Source organism: Rhinoderma darwinii, chromosome 9 (assembly GCF_050947455.1).
Source record: "Rhinoderma darwinii isolate aRhiDar2 chromosome 9, aRhiDar2.hap1, whole genome shotgun sequence".
NCBI lineage: Eukaryota > Metazoa > Chordata > Amphibia > Anura > Rhinodermatidae > Rhinoderma > Rhinoderma darwinii.
Window position 1 is genome coordinate 36,075,623 of NC_134695.1, and position 18,860 is coordinate 36,094,482.

Below are 18,860 nucleotides of genomic sequence, written 5' to 3' on the forward strand. Positions count from 1 at the left end.
CTGCTAAATACGGTATTCTAAGAGGACTAGTCGAGGGCACAACCCCACTTGAATATTTAGCAGCAGCCATTTTATTAAGATACATTGATATAACTTCGGACTGCTGCAGCGTAAGTTACTCGGAGAAAAATCACAGTCAGTAGGGCAGAATATATTTAGCATATGATTCTACAATGATAGCTCAAAAGGCACAGAAAAGAAGCATTTTGGTTACATACGGTCTTTTGAGGTCTTCAGTTATGTTATTGGAGATGATGGAGAAAAAAGAGCTCAACTTCATAGGAGTATTCCAGCTTGTGATCTACAGCACTAGTTCTCAATGTGCCTAAGCCAAGTACTCCCTTCTCAAACAAATGACATCAAAGTACCCCCAAGGACATGATCACACACCATGCTGCCTATTAAAAGCACCGCGAGTGGCCTGTCTGCACATGACCTGTTCCCCATGGGTTTACCTGTACCATAGGTTGAGGAACTGCGGTCTAGAGCCTTTCTATACGCAGTTTCACAAATATTTGAGGACCACTCAGACTACATCATTCATCTACTTCTGGTTGATGGCTGATGCATAGTTTGTGAAACATTTTCTTTGATGGTGGTGCTTAGAGGTGGGAAATACCGGTAATGAAAGGAAGGAGGAGGGTAGAGAGGATGAAGTGGGGATTAACAGGAGCGAAGGTAGAAGAAAATGTGCACTCTGTATCCCTGCTTATACATTTCAAGCCTTCATGGCGATTAGTTTTAGCCTTATACTATGACTAAGAGCCACGCATGCTCGAAACGCAGAAGCACAGATATCTGTATGTACAGTATTTCACTTGATTGCTCAATATTTGGAAGATTTTTAATGCTATCGGAGTGCCGAACAAACTTCTACTGTTTTATGATTGAATCCACTTCCGGAACGAGCACTGGTGGAGTATCCTGGACATTGCTGTTTTTAACCCTATGGGGTGAGCTGAGAAAGCAGGAGATATTCTTGATGTACATGTTGTGTAATGAGTTGTAAGCTTCATGCCCAACGTTTATGGGCACAGTTTATGTAGTAATCCGGTCGTCTCTAGGTAGATATGTTCTGCTGTAACCTGACATTGGCAACACTGATTTTTTTTATCTGTCCTCAACCATATTCTTAATGAATGCAATCTGTTAGTAGAAAGCAAAAACCAAATGCGGTTTTTCAAGTATGTAAAATGAACATTGAGGAATAGCATTGGGTGATTTGAGATTGTATTCACTTGCCCCGCAATGTGCTCTTTTTCGTTGCAGTGCTTTTGAAGTGAGCAACAGTCAAGAACAGCAGCGAAAGTTGAGGGAGCAACAGCTGAAGCTCCAGATTGTCCAGCTGGAAGCCGCGCTTAAATCCGACCTTGTGGATAAAAACAATATTCTTGATAGAATGCGAAGAGAGCGAGGTATGTAATGCATGTAGTTCTAAATAGTACCACTACTCAGCGGGTCATTGTTTACAGAAAATTTGGGAGAAAATTGCCAGGTAAGTTCCAGCTCTATGCAAAGCAGGGGTGGACCAGACAACTGAGGGCAAAAACAGAGTGTGGACCCCCTTCCTCCAACATATCCGTAACTTACATTCTTTTATATTTCTAATAAATAATGACTATATTTTCTTACTGTTATCTCCCTGGCAAACAGATGGACTTAAAGGCTATATACACCTTTGAATATATATATATATATGTATGTATGTATGTATGTGTGTGTGTGTGTGTGTGTGTGTGTGTGTGTGTGTGTGTGTGTGTGTGTGTGTATCAGTGGGTTTGTTCAACTTTCCTATTACTTTTTATTAAACATTATTTTGACTTTTTGAGATACAGCTGCTTTGTATCCTGTATACAGAGCAGCTGTATCTAGCACTGAGACCTGAATCCGTCAAGGCCGGCGGGACTGACGGGTTCAGTGACCGAGGATCCAACTGTTATCGATCACATCTAAGTTATGAACTTAGACCATATCCAGTTGGCCACTCTTACATTACATGTATACATTCTACATTTTAGACCTTCACTTTAAACGTGGTATAAATATCGGTCCTGATCTCCCGCTGACTGTTACCTGACATATTTATGTTATACTTTTATGCATCTCTACATGTGGAAACTGTTTGGGTTTTTAGTTAGCTGTTTAATTCTTTGTATTATGCCTTAGGCAGTGATCGGCTCTACACTATGGTTCATAAATATTCAAGGAGTGTATACTTACCAGATACCCTGCTCGCTTTATATTGTTTTGTATGACATTAGTTTGTATGACATTTCTTTACTCGTTAACTTTCACTGTTCTAATTGACTTAACTTCTGATTCCTCTGACGCATTGCTATATTGAATTGCTGGTTTCTTTTGTACTTGCAGTGGACATGTTGTCTACACATCTCAATGCTCTGTATTTACTTCTGATGTTTTACAATAAACTTTATTTGTGAATTTAAAAAAAAGTTATGACACGCAGGACCCGCTGACACTGAACCCGTTCGTCCCGCTGACCTGACGGATTCAGGTCTTAGCGCTAGATACATCTGCTCTGTATACAGACTAGAAAGTAGCTGTATCTCAAAAAGTCTAAATAACTTTTAATAAAAAGTAAATAGAAACTTGCATTAACCCTTTCCCGACATTTGATGTATCCATACGTCATAGCCGGGTAGGGGAAGTATGGAACAGGCTCATGGAGTGAACCCGCTCCATATGATGCGGGTGTCGGCTGTATGTTGTCGCTGGTTGAAGTCCCCTTAGGGGACTAATAAAAAAAAATTAAATTAGGAAAATAAAGGTTTTTTTTAATCTAAGAGAAAAAAACATATTCCCCCTAGAGAATAGTAAAATAAATAAATATATAAACATAATTGGTATCGCCGCATCCGTAAAAGTCTGAACTATTACAATATTTCATTATTTAACCCGCACGGTGTACGCCGTAACAAAAAAAAAAATTTAATTCCAAAATCGCTATTTTTTGGACACCTCATCTCCCACAAATTTTTTTATAAAAAGTGATCAAAACCTTGCATGTACCCCAAAATGGTATCATTAAATGCTACAGCTTATCCCACAAAAAATAAGCCCCGTAGCACTTAATCTACGGAAAAATAAATAAGTTATGGCTCTCAGAATTTGGCGACACAAAATAAATTACATTTTTTACACTTTGTTTTTTATTTGTAAAAGTAGTAAAATATAGAAAAAATGATATATTTGGTATCGCCGTAATCATATTGACCCGCAGAATAAAGTTAACATGTTGTATTAACTGCACAGTGAATTCCGTAAAAACGAAGCTCAAAAAATAGATGGAGGAATCGCTGTTTTTTTCATTTTCTACCCCACAAATATTTTTTTTCCCATTTCCTAGTACATTATATGGCACAATAAATGGCGCTACGAAAAACTACAACTCGTCCCGCAAAACTTAAGCCCTCCTAGGACTTTATCGACACAAAATTAAAAAGTTATGGCTTTTGGTAGGTGGGGAGGAAAAAATTAAATTGAAAATCTGAAAAATGCCTGTGGCGGGAAGGGGTTAAACACACTGATAAGACGTTTTTATAAAAAAAAACGATTTCAAAGGTGTACATAGTCTTTAATCTTCCCTGGAGCGATGGTTATCATTCCTGGTGGGCTAGAGCATTGAAGAAGTGGCCGCCTTCCCCATCAGGGCCCCTGTGCAGCTGAACAAACTGCACAGGCTAAATGTCCACCCCTGATTCAAAGCAACCTACATTTAAAGGGGTAGGCCACTTTATCTGGACTTATTTCTAATATGTGGCAAGCAGGAACATATTACACTTAAAGAGAACCTTTCACCTCCCCACACGAGTGCAGCATGTAATGGGGAGGGCTGCACAAACTCTGGGGCTTTTTTAAAAAAAAAATCTACCTCCCTCTGTTATTTAGATATCGGTGGCGTTATATTTGGCGCCCGATATTTAAATAACCCCCTGAACAGTCAATGGGGCTTGTACTGTCAAGGGGGCGTGTTACTATGGCTGTGACACTGTCCAATCAGATATGGACAGTGTTACATCAAAAGCGAGGAGAGAGAGCGTTCTCTCTCTCTCTCTCTCTCTCGTCACAGTGTCTTCTGTCTCTCTCTCTCTCTCTCTCGTCACAGTGTCTTCTGTCTCTCTCTCTCTCTCTCTCTCTCGTCACAGTGTCTTCTGTCTCTCTCTCTCTCTCTCTCTCTCTCTCTCGTCACAGTGTCTTCTGTCTCTCTCTCTCTCTCTCTCGCTCTCTCTCTCTCGTCACAGTGTCTTCTGTCTCTCTCGTCACAGTGTCTTCTGTCTCTCTCTCTCTCTCTCTCGTCACAGTGTCTTCTGTCTCTCTCTCTCTCTCGTCACAGTGTCTTCTGTCTCTCTCTCTCTCTCTCTCTCTCTCTCTCGTCACAGTGTCTTCTGTCTCTGGTCACACAGCACAAGAACAGCTGCTGCTACATGTAGTACATTACTATACTCCGTGCAGAGAGGAGGTCGTGCTGACCTGGGGAAGACAGAGGCTTTTATAGGGAAGTGATACTGGGAGGGAGATAATACTGAAGAGGGATGACACTGGGGGGGAAATACTAAAGGGGAAGAGAAATTACACTGGGGAGATGATACTGTGGAAAGTGAGAGGATACTGGGAGGCAGGGAGATGATACTAGATTATATAATGATAATTAGTTAAAAAAAAAATATATTTATACTATATAATCTCTCTCTCTCTCTCTCTCCCTCCCCCCCTTCTCTCTCTCCCCCCTTCTCTCTCTCTCTCTCTCTCTCTCTCTCTCAAGGCTATATAACTTTATTTACAGATGGGGCAGGGTGAATCTTAACATTTTCTTTTAAACTTTCTTGGATACTGTGAGGCACAATTTATACAACTGTAAAATGGCAGCAGAGCCGCTGGTTGTGGTGCTGCGCTCACAATTGGATGACAGGCAGGCAGGGTTGATTTATGGGATTTTTAGTTTCCCTTTCCGGAAGTCCCTCCCCCACAAGCCTGCAGGAGAGATCAGTACTATGGGGGGAGCATGGTAAGGTGGAGAGGTTATAGAAATTATCTATACATACTTCATTTTACTAATACCAGTTCTTTTGGGCTCTGTTTATTGTCTGAGGCACTTTGGATATTTTATACGGATGGTGGCCAACCCCTTTAACGTAGCTGTTAATGTGAATAATACGTTTGTGGAGCTCTCCGTTTTAGGATAAGTGTAATACATGTAACTTAGACTTCTAGGTGTGGAATTCAGAGCGTAGTATCACTTTCTCAGAACATTTCCTCATTTAAAATCGTGCCCGTTTCTCCCTTCGCAGCAGACTCTAATCTACTCCTTTGTTAGTAATCACTCTTTCAGTTTGTAATCTGTTGCTAAGAGAAACTTTCAAAGAGAGGAAATCTCCGCAATAATCTACACTTTGAACTGAACATATGCAGTTACACTGTAGGTTATAGGTAGCGGCAGTTTTTACCCAAAATTGCTGTTCGTTGCAGCCTCATGGGTCTTCACTGCATAAGAAAAACCTAGACTAAATAGATTTTTCCCCATGGGCAGATATAAAGTAGGAATTGTTACTCCACCTCCCCAATACTGAAATTAAAGAGGCTCTGTCTCCACATTATAAGTGCCCTATCTCCTACATAATGTGATCGGCGCTGTAATGTAGATTACAACAGTGTTTTTTATTTAGAAAATTAACTTTTTGACCAAGTGGGCGTTGTGGAGAGAAATGTATCACGCTGACCAATCAGTGACCAATCAGTGTCATACACTTCTCTCTATTCATGTCCTCAGCACATAGTGATCTTGTGCTGTCACTTACACACACATTTAACATTTGTGCGGGACTTACAGCACAGCACATTGAGATCAGGCTTGCTGTCATTGAGTCCCACACAAACGTTACCGAAGTGTCGGGATTGTGAATAGACATCGCGTCCTGGCTGGAGGTGATGTCTATTCACTCTCAAGGCACTTCAGTAAAGTGAATGTGTGAGTAAGTGACAGATCACGAGTACATGAATGGAGAGAAGTGATGACTCTGATTGGTCAGCGTCATACTCTTCTCTCCACAACGCCCACTTGGTCAAAAAGTAAAAACAAACCCAGTTGTCTATTAAGAAAGTCATTTGCATAAATCTAAAAAAGGTCATAACCCATAACGTCAAAAATGATCGTTTTTCGAAATAAAAACCACTGCTGTTATCTACATTACAGCGCCGATCACATTATGTAAGAGATAGAGCACTTATAATGTGGTGACAGAACCTCTTTAAGCAATAATTATATTAACTACTTTTAATGCTACAGAAAATGAACTAGTAGTATCTATGTTTAGTAATTTAGTAATGTTTTTAAAGAATGTTCGGAGAACCTTGTTTTTCTTGCTGTCAAATAATATTTGATGTATTCTTCAAGAAATAATTCTATATAAAGGACGTCTACAGATGACTTGTTGGCGCGCCTTGTATTATTAATTAATAGTAGTTCCCACACAGTGACGTACTACTACGGTGCGGAGATTGTTTGAGCACAACTGCTATAAGGAGCGGGTTGCTTTTTTGGTAGTCAAATCCCTTTATGAGATAAAAAAATAATGTAATAAAAATGGTTTTGTAAACTGGGTCAAAAAAAAGTCGCAGAAGGTGGTGTGCAACAAATTTGCTGTAAAATTTGCTTCTTTTCTCATCGCTTCTAAAATTCGGAAAGTGACTAGAAAAGTGTCTGTGACGTAGCTTAGGCCACATGTAATAAAAATAGAAAAAAAGTGCAAGACTACGTCGTTCTTATTTAGGCCCTGTTCACACTGGTATTTTGCAGGCAGAAAAAATCTGCCCCAAAATTCCTTCAAGAATTTTGAGGCAGATTTTGATCTGCCTCCACTTTCTTGCCGCGTTTTTCATCCGCGGCCATTGAGCACCGCGGGCAAAAAACGCTGCGAAAAATGCTTCTTCTGCCTTCCATTGTTATTAATGGGAGGTCAGAGGCGGAACTGCGGCAAGAAAGGACATGCTTCTTTCCCACGAACGGCTTAAAGCCGCTCAGGAAAAACTCCTCCGCCTCCTATTGAAATCAAAGGCCGTTTCCACATCAAAATCCGCGACAAAAAACTCTGTGTGAAGTAGGCCTTAATCTTCTGACTGTTACAGAGTTAAAAATGTGCTGAATTTATTAAGAGAAAAAAATGTACTTATACTATCTCCTTTACTTTGACTGCTGTATCATACGCCAGTCTTACTAAATGTGGGCAGATGTGTTTTTTTTTTTCTCTAAATATACACCACAAGGCACCCAACAGTGTAGACCTATTTGATCTCTATAGCTATAACAGCCTATACAATAAATTCATTACATATATATATATATATATATATATATATATATATATATATACATTTATTTGTGTTGATCAGTGAATAGTGTAAAATAAAAACGATGCCTGAATTTTTTTTCTCTATTTCACCCATAATATAAATGTAATGCTAACATATATGAACCCTAAAATTTATTTTGGTCCCATAAAAAAAAAAAAGGCCTTACGCAGCTAACTTTGGCATACGCGAAATAAAGATGTGACTGCCAGAATGGCAAGAGATAAAAAAATAAATGTTCAATGGGGTTAATAGAGTACGTGGTTGTTAATTGGTTAATTGTCTTAGTTGTATAAGACCGATAGGTATTAACTAGTCCATAGTGGCAAAAAATATTTAGACTGTACATTTTGTTTGGACAGGTATCCCTGCGGCCGAATCTGTTTCTGCTAATCTGTGTTTTGTATTTGTGCATTTATGTCTTTTTCACCTTTACATCACGTGTATGCCTGTGTTTATATACATATATATATATATATATATATATATATATATGTGTGTGTATGTCATGATACTATTTCCAGTCTCTTTATATTATTATATTAACAAAAGTTTCAGGTCTAATTTATAGCACATTTGCAGCACTAAATGCTTACAGGAAGGCTATAAGGGATTTTATGTCTTTGTGCACAATATTAAGCTGTCAGACTTGTGATCGCTTTCCATTTCCCTGGCACTTTTTCATATTACATTACAGCTTCTCAGAAGTTGAGAAGACTTGACAGGTAGAGGAAGTCTTGTCGTTTTCCGCTGCTGTTTCAGCTAATGTGTCACACTCGTATGAAATTAGTAAAAATCAAGTCAGTTTACACTAAACATGTCTTTTTAATTACATTTCAATAGCAGTCTAAATATTGTAACTCAATGCCTTGACGTTGTTTCTTCTTTTAGAACAAGCGGAGAAACTTGATGAAGAAAATAGAAAACTCCAGCTGCGTTGTCTAGAACAGAAGCATCAGCTCGATGAATTTCAGAACAGGCTGAAGTTCTTCACAAAGGTAATATAATTATGGGAAGTCCTGTTTATTACATGTGGAGGGGGTCACACCAATGTCTAAAGTCTGTGACTCCACTCCACCATACTGTATGTCCACATTTCTGGATCAGAGTATATTCTCGCTACAGCTTTTATTCTGTAAAGTTTAGCATCCTTAGTGTTTTAACATATTAATGATTATTCCCATCTAAGACATTTGTAGTATATCCACGGGTTATGGTATAAATGTTTTATAGATGCAGGTACCTGCTCTGGTACCCGCACCTATCTACACCTAGATGCGAAAGCCGCCACATTCAGGCGGAGAATCAGTGGAGAGTTAGCTGAACAAGTGGGTTCAGCTGTTTCCGTAAATCCGATAGAAATCAATGGAGGGAGCCACGTGGCCACCATTCCATTAATTCTTCCCCTGAAAGCAGCATCAGGCCAGTATGACGACACCGGTGATATCAGAGATGGAACCCACATTTATCAGACATTTAAGGCATATCCCTTGCATATGCCACAAATGTCTTAGATAGGAATAACCCTTTAATCAAACCATAAATATGTGTTGTACAACCTGCCATATAGGGTCACATTAGATTGTCTATTACAGGTGAATTACAAAAGGAATGAGTCACTCCACTTCGATTTCAATTGGCCAGCATCTAGTACCAGCTGTAAACTTGGTGCCATTTAGTGTTAATTAAACCATGCCACACAGTGCCAATATAGTACTCCTATAGAGTGTCCGTTTAAGTGACCCCGGTTGGATACAATATGGCTCGGAGCAGCATGCAATATGTGGTCCTTTTTCATGTGACTCCTAACTGCCCAACTCCATGCCAAATAATAAGTGTCCAGGAATCGGTAAGACAATACTGTTTTTTTAGTTTGCTTTTCTTAGACTGCATTTCTTTGTGCTGTATGAGAAAGCTATGTTTAAGTGTTTGCTGATGTACTTCTTACATGTAAGGTCCTATTACAGGTGGGGCATGACCCTGGATGAAATAAGTCGGTTGTATTATAGAGGAACTGTGACTGGCACATTTATTTGGGTAATTCTCTGCCTAACATATTTGTACAGCTACAACTCTGTGTGCACTACTATGTGACTGGAACTATTTTATATACACTGCTATGTGACTGGAACTATTTTATATACACTGCTATGTGACTGGAACTATTTTATATACACTGCTATTTGGCTGGCACAATATTATGGGTAACTCCAGTCTGGCGAGCACAATGATATGGACAATTCTGGGAACAACACTGGGTAATTTCTGGAAGGTAACACCATTTTGTGGCTTTAGTATAGGTACAGTCTAACATAAACACTACAATTTAGTGCAACCTAAAGCACCAATTGTTTCACTAGCTCTGGGCACTTAGGTAGAAATAAAGGATTATCTGTGGGTTATAACTAGGAATTATTTTGGAGGCATGGCCAGGGTAAAAAGAAGTAGAGATAGGGTGAAGCTTCAATCTGGAACATTTTCTTCTATGATTGAGGTTTCTGAATGGCAGATAGAAATACCTGTGGTTTCCAAAGGGCAGTTACCTGTAATAGATGTATAATGATTTATAAAGTACCAAACTGTGCCACTTCTATTATACACAGTCAAGTCACATTATTATGACCATCTCCTACTTTTGACGTCCGCAGCGTGTAGCCTATGATGTGTCGTGAACTGGTGGGTATATAAGGTGTGCGATAGGCTGCCTGAACACAAATCACTCGTTGTCATAGGTAAAAGGGGAGATTTATCAGATTGTAGAAAGTGATGATTATTGGCTTTCGGGACAAGGGTGTCCGTATTTCTCAAACACCATAGTATGTAAACTGTTCGCGTGCTGCTGTGGTGAAAGTGTGTAGTGAGTGGACAAATGGCGCAATTGGGACGTGGAAACTGCGGAGAACACAAGCCATTGATGTGAGGGGTGAACATGAAGGTGCGCGAGGGCCGAATGACACGCTACAGTGGAGCAGCCCACCGTGAAAATCAACCAGGGGGCTACCAGACGTGTCTAAAACAACAGTTCAGCAAACCCTACTGCGTATGGGGCTCCGGAGCAGACGGATGGTCATTGCTCCAATGCTAACAAAGGTGCATTGGAAAAAAAAAAGGCTTCAATTTGCATGGCAGCATCCGAAGTGGACTACCGATTATTGGCAAAGGGTTGCCTTCTCTGATGAGTCACGTTTTCTGCTTCATCGAATGGATGGACGTTGGCGTGTCAGACTAGTAACAACAGAGAACAAACACCCTGCAACCATTGCTGGAAGAACGCAAGCTGGGCGCGGCAGTGTTATGGACTGGGGAATTTTTTCCTGGCACTTTCTGGGCCCACCCATCCATGTGGAAGTCACTGTGAACCGATTTGGGTATGAATCCATCGTTGCAGATCATGTCCACCCATACATGCAGCAAGACAATGCGACACGTCACACGGCTAGAAATGTCCGACAGTGGTTGGAGGAGCACGACCAAGACTTCCAAGTCCTTCCCTGGTCCCCTAATTCGCCAGACTTGAACACAATTGAGCATCTGTGGGACCTCGATCCTCTTGTTCGCTCTATGGATTCTCCCCCATGCACCCTCCAGCAAATGTGGGATGTACTGCAGTCAGCATGGATCTAGATACCTGAGACAACCTACCAGCACCTTACTGAGTCACTCCCAGCCCGTCTAGCTGATGTCCGTGCTGCAGACAGCGCTTACTCTGGATATTAGCGGGTAGTCATAATAATGTGACTCGACTGTGTATAAAGTACAATATAGCACCAGTACAAAAGTGCCATAGACTGCCGATAGAGTGGTCCAGTACCATTAGTAACATAATAGTATCACCCAGGGATGAGGGGGATGTCACCCCGGGATAATTTAACAGAGCCAAAATCATAGCTATATGCAGTAACGTATGAGTGGGGGCTGGTCTTGTTTTTGGTCCACTTTTTGCTAACACAGAGATCAATACAAGTATAAGACTATTCTGTGATAACGTCATGAGCTTGAGTAATGAACCCACAGCGGGCATCTCTCCTCACACTCTCCAGCCGTGATTGTCATGCCACCACCACTGCTGGCTACATTTTCTCTTATATAGTGGAAGGTCAACAACCTATAAAACACAGTAATACAAATCAATTCAGATTAGCAGCCTGTTTACTTGTCACTTGACTTAACAAAATCTATTTGACAAAGTCCCCATTAATTTCATGTACCAAGCCTGTTAAAGATCAGTCACATAAGCAACATCTACCTGTTACTGGCACGCATCAAACCTGTGAAAACTGCCCACCGCAACTGCTGAAAATCCACTCTGACCACATGAAACAAAAATGTCTATGTTGAATTACAATTTTAATATTAATCCTGTTGTATATAAAAAGAAGATGTCTGGTTGTCTTTATTATTTAGAACCACTCCGTGTACAACCAGTGTCGTGACGTTTGTGGCTGGAGATGTACATCAGAGTTACTTCTGCTTATCTGATCAGCTTTCTTTCTATTTCCACTCACAGGAGAGTGATGTCGATGTGACCGAGCTCAGCGAAGCCCTGATGCTTATAAAGGTACAGTACTTCAGTCTCTTACCTGTATCTGAAAATGTCCTGTCAATTCACACAAGCAACATATGGAAAGTCACTTCATATTCCACATGCATTCACTTAGATGATTTGCATTTTTCATCATTGCATCGAAAGTCTATGAACAGCACAGCATGTTCCCAGTTTCACAAAGCCCACTTTCTCTAACTTATTCAAGGTCATTTGAGTAGCTGTCTTGTTTTATTGTGTCGTATTCTGATCATCTCTCGATTGACTGTTTTGATTTTCCTGTAGAAAAAAAGTCCCTATTACACCGGCCGATTTTGGCCGTTGCAGCGAGCGCTGATCAACAAGACAGTTCGTTGATCGGCGCTCGTTTGCTCCTGTCACAAGGAGCTATGGATGGGGACGAGCGGTCGTTACTCCGATCGCTCATCCCGATGCATTATTATCAGGCCGGCAGCGCATCTCCCTTTTTATACATGGAGATGTGCTGCTGACCACGATAATATTTAACTTTTTTAAAACTATACGATCTGCAGATGATCAAACGTTTGCTCATTCATCTGCTGATCGCTTGCCCTGTTTACACAGGGCAATTATCGGCAACGAGCGTTCTATGAACGATCATTTGCCCAATAATTGCCCACTGTAAAACCCCTTTAACCCCTTCCCGCTCCTGGACGTACTAGTAGGTCACGGTAGCTGTATCGTTCGCGCTCCATGACCTAATAGTATGTCTCGGGAGTAACGGCCGCTTCGGCCGTCCTCCCGACACATACAGCAGCTGTCACAGCTCCTACAGCGGGGACCGATCGCTGTGTCGCCTCTGATTAACCCCTTAAAAGCCGCGTTCAATAGAGATCGCGGCTTTTTAGGGGTTAAGCTGCCATCGCCGGCCTGCTACACGATAGTGGCCGGCGATGGTGACTATGGCAACCGAACACCAAACATTGGCGTCCGGCTATGCCATAGACGGAAGCCTAGTGTGTCCTGACAAAGTCAGGACCCACTATGCTTGCTGTCAGTGAGTAGCTGACAGTTCTAATACACTGCACTACGCATGTAGTGCAGTGTATTAGAATAGCGATCAGGGCCTCCTGCCCTCAAGTCCCCTAGTGGGACAAAGTAATAAAGTTAAAAAAAAGTAAAAAAAAGATGTGTAAAAATAAGAAAATAAAAGTTTTAAAAGTAAAAATCCCACCTTTTCCCTTATCAGTCCTTTATTATTAATAAAAATATATAAACAAACAAATAAACTATACATAATTGGTATCACCGCGTCCGTAACGGCCTGAACTACTAAATTATTTCGTTATTTATCCCGCACGGTGAACGCCGTAAAAGAAAATAATAATAAACCGTACCACAATCACAATTGTTTGGTCACTTCACCTCCCAAAAAATGGAATAAAAAGAGATCAAAAAGTCGCATGTACCTAAAAATGGTCCTGATCGAAACTACAGTTCGTTACGCAAAAAATAATTATTGATGGAAAAATAAAAACGTTATGGCTCTTAGAACATGGTAACACAAAAAGTGAATGATTGTTTACAAAACGTATTTTATTGTGCAAACGCCATAAGACATAAAAAAAAACTATAAACATCTGGTATCGCCGTAATCGTATCGCCCCGCAGAATAAAGTGAATATGTCATTTATAGCGCACAGTGAACGCTGTAAAAAAACTATAGTAGAATTGCTGTTTTTTAGTCACAACACCACCTAAAAATAGAATAAAAACTGATCAAAAAGCTGCACGCACCCCAAGAAAACTACAATGAATTCCTCAAGGGGTCTAGTTTCCAAATTGGGGTCACTTTTGGGGGGTTTCCACTGTTTTGGCACCACAAGACCTCTTCAAACCGGACATGGTGCCTAATAAAAAAGAGGCCTCAAAATCCACTAGGTGCTCCTTTGCTTCGGAGGCCGGCGCTTCAGTCCATTACCGCACTAGGGCCACATGTGGGATATTTCTAAAAACTGCTGAATCTGGGCAATACGTATTAAGTTGTGTTTCTCTGACAAAACCTTTTGTGTTATTAAAAAAATGGTATAAAAAGGATTTTCTGACAAAAAAAAAATGTAAATTTCACCTCTACTTTGCTCTAAATTTCTGTGAAACACCTAAAGGGTTCATAAACTTTCTAAATGCTGTTGTGAATACTTTGAGGGGTCTAGTTTCTAAAATGGGGTGTTTGATAGGGGTTTCTAATATATGGGCCCCTCAAAGCAACTTCTGAACTGGAACCTAAAAAAATAAATAAATTAGGCAATTCTTCGCTTCTTACATTATACTGATAATGAGCCGTGCCCACCCCGAGATGACCCCAGTTTTGACCGTTTGTATAAACGGAGACCCCTATTAGACCGTTTCAGTGCCCGGTTTTCCCAAGCATACACCCCGAGAAGTGTATTTCTGGTGATGAGTCCTTGGTACATTTTAAATGGAGGGTTCAGTTCCGCGAGTACCTGCCGGGTAAGAGGGCAAGGTATGGCGTGAAGATGTATAAGCTGTGTGAGAGTGCATCAGGGTATACCTACAGATTTAGGGTATATGAAGGGAAGGACACCAGTGCTCAGCCCCCAGAATGCCCCCCCTTACTGGGAGTTAATGCAAAAATTGTGTGGGATTTGGTGCACCCACTGCTGGACCAGGGTTACCAACTCTACCTGGATAATTTTTATACCAGCGTCCCACTCTTCAACCGCCTCGCTCCCAGGCGGCATGCGGCACTGCTAGAAGAAATCTGAGAGGCCTCCCTAAGACTCTGCTTGGGCAAACACTCAGAAGGGGTGAGAGCAGGGCACATTCTAGCAGCAACATATTGTGTGTCAAGTACAAGGACAAGAGAGATGCCACACCAGTACCCATGTACCAGTACAGAGACCCCCAAACCAGACTGCATCCTGGACTACAATAGGTACATGGGAGGGGTGGACTTGTCAGATCAAGTCCTGAAGCCCTACAGCGCCATGCGGTGTGGTATAAGAAGTTGGCCGTGCACATCATACAGATGGCATTGTACAATGTGTACGTGCTACGTCGATGTACAGGCCAGACGGGAACTTTCCTGGAATTTCAAGAGGTGATTATCAAGAACCTAATCTTTAGGGACCAAGAAGGGGGGACAACCAGTACTTCTGGAAGCGAGGCCACACGCATCGCACCAGGGCAACACTTTCCAGGAGAAGTTCCCCAAACTGGCAAGAAGGGAAAAAGTCAAAAGAGGTGCAAAGTCTGCTATAAGAAGGGGATAAGGGAGGACACAATATACCAATGTGACGCGTGTCCCGAAAAACCAGAGCTCTGTATGAAAGAGTGTTTTAAAATTTATCATACATCCCTTGGTTTATAATTTACCCCAATTTTACTTACCCTGATGCACTCCGCACAGCTTATCCCCCCTCGTCTTTCCCCTCTGGGCCCTGCTGTGTGCCCAGGCAGCTGATAACAGCCACATGTATGGTATTGCCGTACCCAGGAGAACCCACATTACAGTTTATGGGGTGTATGTCTCCGGTCAAAATGCTCACTACACCTCTAGATGAATGCCTTAAGGGTGTCGTTTTTAAAACGGGGTCATTTCTTGCGGGTTTCAACTGTACTGGTACCTCAGGGGCTTCTGCATACATGACATCGCACCAGAAAATCCCCAGTAGGCCAAATGGTGGTCCTTTCCTTCTGAGCCCTCCCATGGGCCCAAACGGCAGTTTATCACCACAAATGGGGTATTGCCGCACTCCATACAAATTGGGCAACAAAATGGAATATTTTATTTCTTGTGAAAATAAGAATTTTTGAGCTAAAACGACATATTATTGGAAAAAATATTTTTTTTTAAATTCCCAGCCCAATTCAAATAAGTTCTGTGAAGAAACTATGAGGTCTAAATGGTCACATTACCCATAAATGAATTCCTTGAGGGGTGTAGTTTCCAAAATGGGGTCACTTCTGGTGGGTTTCCATTGCTTTGATACCTCTGGGGCTCTGCAAATGCGACACGGCACCCGAAAACCAAACCAGCAAAATCTGGACTCCAAAGAACAAATAGCGCTCCTTTCCTTCTGAGCCCTCCCATGGGCCCAAACCGCAGTTTATCACCACAAATGGGGTATTGCCACACTAAGGACAAATTTGGCAACAAAATGGGGTATTTTGTTCCCTGTGAAAATAAGACATTTTGATCACAAATTACATTTTATTGGAAAAAATGACATTTTTTTAATTTCACAGCCCAATTTAAATAGGTGCTGTGAAAAAACTGTGCGGTCAAAATGGTAACAACAACCATAAATGAATTCCTTGAGGGGTGTAGTTTCCAAAATGGGGTCACTATTGGGGGATTCCTACTGTTTTGGCACCTCAACACCTTTTCAAACCTGGCATGCTGCCTAAAATATATTCTAATAAAAAAGGGGCCTCAAAATGCACTAGGTGCTTCTTTGCTTCTAGGGCTTGTGTTTTAGTCCACGAGCGCACTAGAGCCACATGTGGGACATTTCTAAAAACTGCAGAATCTGGACGATACATATTTAGTAGTATTTCTCTGGGAAAAGCTTCTGTTACAGAATTTTTTTTAAATATAATTTAAATTCAGCAAGAAAAATGAAATTTGCAAATTTCATCTCCACTTTGCTTTAATTCCTGTGAAATGCCTGAAGGGTTAAAAAACTTTCTAAATGCTGTTTTGAATACTTTGACGGGTCTAGTTTTTAAAATGGGGTGTTTTATCAGGGTTTCTAATACATAGGCCCCTCAAAGCCACGTCAGAACTGAAGAGGTACCTTAAAAAAAAGGCTTGAAATTTTCTTAAAAATATGAGAAATTGCTGTTTATGTTCTAAGCTTTGTAACGTCCAAGAAAAATAAAAGAATGTTCAAAAAACGATGCCAATCTAAAGTAGACTTATGGGAAATGTGAACTAGTAACTATTTTGGGTGGTATAACCGTCTGTTTTACAAGCAGATGCATTTAAATTCTGAAAAATGCTATTTTTTCAAAAATGTCTCTAAATTTTGCAATTTTTCAGCAATAAACACTGAATATATCAACCAAATTTTACCACGAACATGAAGCCCAATGTGTCACGAGAAAACAATCTCAGAATCGCTTGGATAGGTTTAAGCATTCCGACGTTATTACCACATAAAGTGAGATATGTCAGATTTGAAAAATGGGCTCTGAGCCTTAAGGCCAAAACTAGGCTGCGTCCTTAAGGGGTTAAAAGTACTTTTACACCGGCCAATTTTGCCCATAACAATGAGCGGCAATTAACGCGACAATTCGTTGATTGGCGCTCGTTTGCTCCTTTCACAAGGAGTTATCATCAGTAATGCATGGGGATGAGCAATCGTTACAATGATCGCTCGTCCCCATATATTACCATCAGGTCGGCAGCGCATCCCTCTGCCGACAATGATAATATTTTCTGCTGCATAAACGATACGATCACCCGATGAACGAGTGTTTGCTCATTCGTCGGCTGATCGTTGTCCTGTGTACACAGGGGAATGATCGGGAACAAGCGTTCATATGAACGCTCATTTGCCCTACCATTGGCACGTGTAAAAGGGCCTTAAGTGTAGCTCCACCTTCATTCAATATCAGAAAGTTTATTTTCTAGTTATTCCTAATATAATATTATTGGCTCAAATACTGATCTATTTAAATGTTCGCTTTGGCCACCTACAGAAATACAAAATTTCTGTGACTGCCCATCCGTCTATGACTACAGACTGTCAGCACACATTTCAAGCAAACTTTAGTCGGCTCATGGGTATCTGAACGACAGTCGTTGTATAATAACTAGTGTGTATAGTCTGGTGGACAACCAATGGAAATTCACTTGATTCAAGTGGCTCTGTTTTTGACACAGATCTTATTTGCTAATGCATGTACTGTAGATTAGGCAACTGCTTTAAATGCAATTCTCGAATATTTAGTGCAAAGTCTAGATCTTGTTTGGCAAAGTAAGAACATTTCTGGGAATAAGCAGTAGGGAAACTGCTCTCAGCAAGAATAGGGCATAACATTTACAATGCCAGTTTGGTTTCTGTACTGAGATTTAGGCAACCACACTGTATGGACATTGATGGTGATTTTTTTTACACATACACATCCATGCAGTGATTCTATGAACAAGCTGTGGGTATTAGGGGTTGTCCAGTTAAGAAAACCCATTTTCACATACCCTATTGGGGAACGCTGAGTTAATAATAGATGAGGGTCCTCTGTTTAGGATCATCATCTCTTAGTCGGGGAGAAGAGCGGTTACAAAGATCGTCTTTTGCTCTGGAGGACCTGTCCTGCATTACAGAACGAACATTGATGTAAACGGGCACTGTGTAATGATCAATTTCCCCTGCGGTGGTGCTGCAGGGAAATCGAACACTTACCACCAGGTTTCCCTGCAGATCACCGCTGATCACTGGGGGTCCCGGCATGGAGACATTATGTGATCTGCTTATTGTCAGGGGTCCATACTCAGAAGTAGGGATTGTAGTGATATACAGGGTTATAAGCTAGAATCAGTGCTTGAAAGAAATACATTTCTACAGATGTCTGAGAGCACATTATTTGCTTCATCTTTGTTTTCTGGTATATGTGTTCATGAAAAGTACCACAGAGGGGGAAGACCTCACAAAAACAGCAATTTGTGACAACTCCAGTATCTGTTCCATATCTGTGTGATGTCTGTGGTATGCAGGTTCTGTGTCTCCTGCTGAGCTTTGCTCATCAGCCATGGAACTCCCTATAATCGCCATGTGCAGTTTGTCTACATAATTGGTTGTGGCTTGAAATAAACCTTATGATGCATGTGGCCCAGACCTAATTTTGGCACTTTAACAATTACAAACAGACTGGACCAATCGCGCAGGCCAAAATATACTCATAATAAAGTCATAATTACTTGGCATTAAAAATGGCTTTGTTAATCATCAACATTTGCTGCTTT

At 41.0% G+C, this 18,860-nt stretch overlaps 1 protein-coding gene across 2 annotated transcripts in view; it reads left to right on the plus strand.

Moving 5' to 3' along the window:
* RPGRIP1L (RPGRIP1 like) overlaps window positions 1-18,860 on the plus strand; it is a 145,046-nt gene that overhangs the window by 72,627 nt on the left and 53,559 nt on the right. For both annotated transcript variants that reach the window (XR_012850555.1, XM_075837503.1), the window contains exons 10-12: window positions 1,270-1,415; window positions 8,257-8,363; window positions 11,873-11,923. Coding sequence is in view for 1 of the 2 variants with exons in the window: in XM_075837503.1 (XP_075693618.1) it covers window positions 1,270-1,415; window positions 8,257-8,363; window positions 11,873-11,923 (304 nt within the window). In the remaining variant the exon portion in view is untranslated. The remainder of the gene's footprint in view (window positions 1-1,269; window positions 1,416-8,256; window positions 8,364-11,872; window positions 11,924-18,860) is intronic.